Source organism: Protomyctophum bolini, assembly GCF_963924005.1.
Source record: "Protomyctophum bolini genome assembly, chromosome: 7".
NCBI lineage: Eukaryota > Metazoa > Chordata > Actinopteri > Myctophiformes > Myctophidae > Protomyctophum > Protomyctophum bolini.
In genome coordinates, this window is record NC_137868.1 from 2,217,353 (window position 1) to 2,221,346 (window position 3,994).

General features: G+C 49.0%; 1 protein-coding gene across 1 annotated transcript in view; it reads right to left on the bottom strand.

Annotated features, from left to right (window-relative positions):
* The window catches only part of LOC308317891 (peroxisomal carnitine O-octanoyltransferase-like), a gene marked incomplete at its 5' end in the record, with an annotated part of 26,731 nt that extends 24,120 nt beyond the window's left edge, over positions 1-2,611 (bottom strand). The window contains 2 exons of the mRNA XM_080767239.1: positions 2,009-2,190; positions 2,582-2,611. Of these exons, the coding sequence (XP_080623365.1) occupies positions 2,009-2,190; positions 2,582-2,611 (212 nt within the window). The remainder of the gene's footprint in view (positions 1-2,008; positions 2,191-2,581) is intronic.
* Positions 2,612-3,994: the final 1,383 nt, after the last annotated feature.

Genomic DNA, 3,994 nt, shown 5'->3' on the forward strand with positions numbered 1-3,994 from the left:
TTCTACTGTGAAGCCGAGGATGTTAAACCTGTGTAATGATGATTCTGTGTTCTCTAACATTTCAGCTAACACCCCTGATGTCATTGTTGTAAATGAAAACCATGGAGAGGTGTTGAATCTCGAGGTCGGCTGTACCTTTGACTACAGCCTGGAAGAAGCCTTTCTAACCAAAGTGCTGAAGTATCAGCAGCTAGTGGAGACCATCTCACAGCTAGGCTACAGATGTAAACTTTTAGTTTTTATCTTTGGCAGCCTAGGGCATGTGCATAAGTTGGTTGTGAGGGGCTTACACATGGCCGGCCTTTCCAAAAGGAGAGCCAAGCAGTTAGCTCAGAGGTACTGCTCAGTTTCAGTCATTATAGGAAGCCGCTCAATTTGGAGTAGGCGTTGTTTCCTTTATCCATGATTTATGTCTGCTGCCCTGTGTCTGACATGTCAGCTGTACTGTATGTAACGATGCTGTCCTGTGTCCCACATGTCAGCTGTACTGTATGTAACGATGCTGTCCTGTGTCTGACATGTCAGCTGTACTGTATGTAACGATGCTGCCCTGTGTCCCACATGTCAGCTGTACTGTATGTAACGATGCTGCCCTGTGTCTGACATGTCAGCTGTACTGTATGTAACGATGCTGTCCTGTGTCTGACATGTCAGCTGTACTGTATGTAACGATGCTGCCCTGTGTCTGACATGTCAGCTGTACTGTATGTAACGATGCTGCCCTGTGTCTGACATGTCAGCTGTACTGTATGTAACGATGCTGTCCTGTGTCTGACATGTCAGCTGTACTGTATGTAACGATGCTGCCCTGTGTCCGACATGTCAGCTGTACTGTATGTAACGATGCTGTCCTGTGTCCGACATGTCAGCTGTACTGTATGTAACGATGCTGTCCTGTGTCCCACATGTCAGCTGTACTGTATGTAACGATGCTGTCCTGTGTCCCACATGTCAGCTGTACTGTATGTAACGATGCTGTCCTGTGTCTGACATGTCAGCTGTACTGTATGTAACGATGCTTTGCCGTCCGCGCACGTTGTAACTGGCTGCTCTCCCACTGTCAAACTGCACTGGCAGTGTTTATGTCCTTTGTACAAGGTATTCCTGCATGTACTTCTCATTATGTGGACATAAATAAACATTTCAAATGTGTGCGTGTCTTACGTGCGGACCATCTCCCAGTACTGCAGCGTGTGTGTGTGTGTGTGTGTGTGTGTGTGTGTGTGTGTGTGTGTGTGTGTGTGTGTGTGTGCGTGTCTTACGTGCGGACCATCTCCCAGTACTGCAGCGTGTGTGTGTGTGTGTGTGTGTGTGTGTGTGCGTGTCTTACGTGCGGACCATCTCCCAGTACTGCAGGGTGTGTGTGTGTGTGTGTGTGTGTCTTACGTGCGGACCATCTCCCAGTACTGCAGCGTGTGTGTGTGTGTGTGTGTGTGAGTGTGTGTGTGTGCGTGTCTTACGTGCGGACCATCTCCCAGTACTGCAGGGTGTGTGTGTGTGTGTGTGTGTGTGTGTCTTACGTGCGGACCATCTCCCAGTACTGCAGGGTGTGTGTGTGTGTGTGTGTGTGTGTGTGTGTGTCTTACGTGCGGACCATCTCCCAGTACTGCAGCGTGTGTGTGTGTGTGTGTGTGTGTGTGTGTGTGCGTGTCTTACGTGCGGACCATCTCCCAGTACTGCAGCGTGTGTGTGTGTGTGTGTGTGTGTGTGTGTGTGTGTGTGTGTGTGTGTGTGTGCGTGTCTTACGTGCGGACCATCTCCCAGTACTGCAGCGTGTGTGTGTGTGTGTGTGTGTGTGTGTGCGTGTCTTACGTGCGGACCATCTCCCAGTACTGCAGCGTGTGTGTGTGTGTGTGTGTGTGTGTGTGCGTGTCTTACGTGCGGACCATCTCCCAGTACTGCAGGGTGTGTGTGTGTGCGTGTCTTACGTGCGGACCATCTCCCAGTACTGCAGGGTGTGTGTGTGTGTGTGTGTGTGTGTGTGTGTGTGTGTGTGTGCGTGTCTTACGTGCGGACCATCTCCCAGTACTGCAGGGTGAGCCAGGTGTTGACGCTGGCCCTGGGGAGCTGGGAGCCCTCCGCGGGGGGCCAGCAGTGCTCCAGGAAGGGCGCGGGGCCCCCGAAGTTCACGCTGAGCTGGGAGGCCGAGCGCACCGCCAGGTATGCGGCGTCCAGCCACCACTCCTCCAGCTGAGAGGGAAAACAAAAGAAAGCAAAACCGCCATCGAGTCATGTTGTTCAATTCACTGATATTATCTCAACATCGCTCAGACATTATAGAGCGTCGCAGTCCCTCCCCCTTTCAGAACAACGAACGGCCCAGGAAATGAAAACGCAATGCATTTTGTCCCCATAGGCAGTTCTTATTTCATTTATTTAAAGACCTTTTTAAGCGTCGTACGAAGCCAACTCTTGTCGTGACAAATCATGACGACACATTTTTTTCGGGCCAAACAAAGGCAGGTTACAACACTTTTTTTGTTGTTTTTCTTCTTTGTAATTATTTGTTTGGTCCAAAATATTGTGTGTGTCCGTCATGATTTGACACGACAAGAGTAGTATACAGTCTCTGAACTCCTACCCAGTTCCTGTGGTCCCGGGCTCTGTGTAGCAGTTTTATAATATACAGTCTGAAGTTCTGAACTCCTACCCAGTTCCTGTGGTCCCGGGCTCTGTGCCGCAGTTTATAATATACAGTCTGAAGTTCTGAACTCCTACCCAGTTCCTGTGGTCCCGGGCTCTGTGTAGCAGTTTATAATATACAGTCTGAAGTTATGAACTCCTACCCAGTTTCCTCTGGTCCCGGGCTCTGTGTAGAAGTTTCTGGTGCAGGTGTTCCCCGACGCCCTCCTTAAAGCGCCTCACGGTGGCCACGGCAGAGCGGTGCGCCTCCTCTGACGCAAAGGGTCGAACTGGAGGTGAAAACACATTTAATTTTAAAAACCCATTTGGGCCTGACGTCGAAATTTCTAAAATGTCTTTGAAAATCCTGACAGTTTTTCTGTCAGGATTTGCGCCACATTTTCAGTTAGTTTCCTACCTGCGTCCAGGTACTTGGACAGGGTTCCTTCCAACGAGGGGACAGGGAGCGCTGGCAGGCTGTCCCTGGTGCTGGAAGGTCCCGTCTGTCCTCTGGGTCCTCATGTCCAGTCGTGTCCTTTGCCTAAAAAAAGGACATGATGCCCAAAATTATTGTTTGTCGTAGTTTCCACTGGATACACACACTGGTCTGATTAACCCATTCTGACGTGAGATCAGATACATACGAGGTTTCCACTGGATACACACTGGTCTGATTAACCCATTCTGACGTGAGATCAGATACATACGAGGTTTCCACTGGATACACACTGGTCTGATTAACCCATTCTGACCTGAGATCAGATTCATACGAGGTTTCCACTGGATACACACTGGTCTGATTAACCCATTCTGACCTGAGATCAGATTCTAAAAATGTCAGTTGTTCTTCGATTTTTCAAAAATAGCAGACCTACAAGCTCGTAGCGCGCCACTCGGTCTTGACTCTGGCTGCGTTCCAATTCATTCCCTAAAGCCAAATTCCAATACCCCAAATCTCGACCACTCGCTCATTCACACTCGCTCACTTCAGCATGGTGGTGTTACGGTGAAAATTGGTGACCTGCTGAAATATGTGACAATTGTTTGTAGACAATCACATAATGTCAGTGTCTGAATGTAAATCGTTGTAGTTTGTTCATTAGCAGAGTTCAACCTAGCGGTATTCAGGCCACATATTTAAAGAGCTCCATGTAAGTTGTGTGAAGTCCACAAGATGGTCACATATCTCTGCAGGTCACCAATTTCACCATAATTTGCCATTCTGGAGTGACCGGGTGTGAGTGAGCGAGTGGACGAGATCTTGGGTATTGGAATTTGGCTTAAGCCCCATATAGTGCACTACTTTGGGGTTCCGCCATTTTGTTACAGTGTCCGAATGTGTAGTGAGCATTTTTGCACCCTATAACGTAGT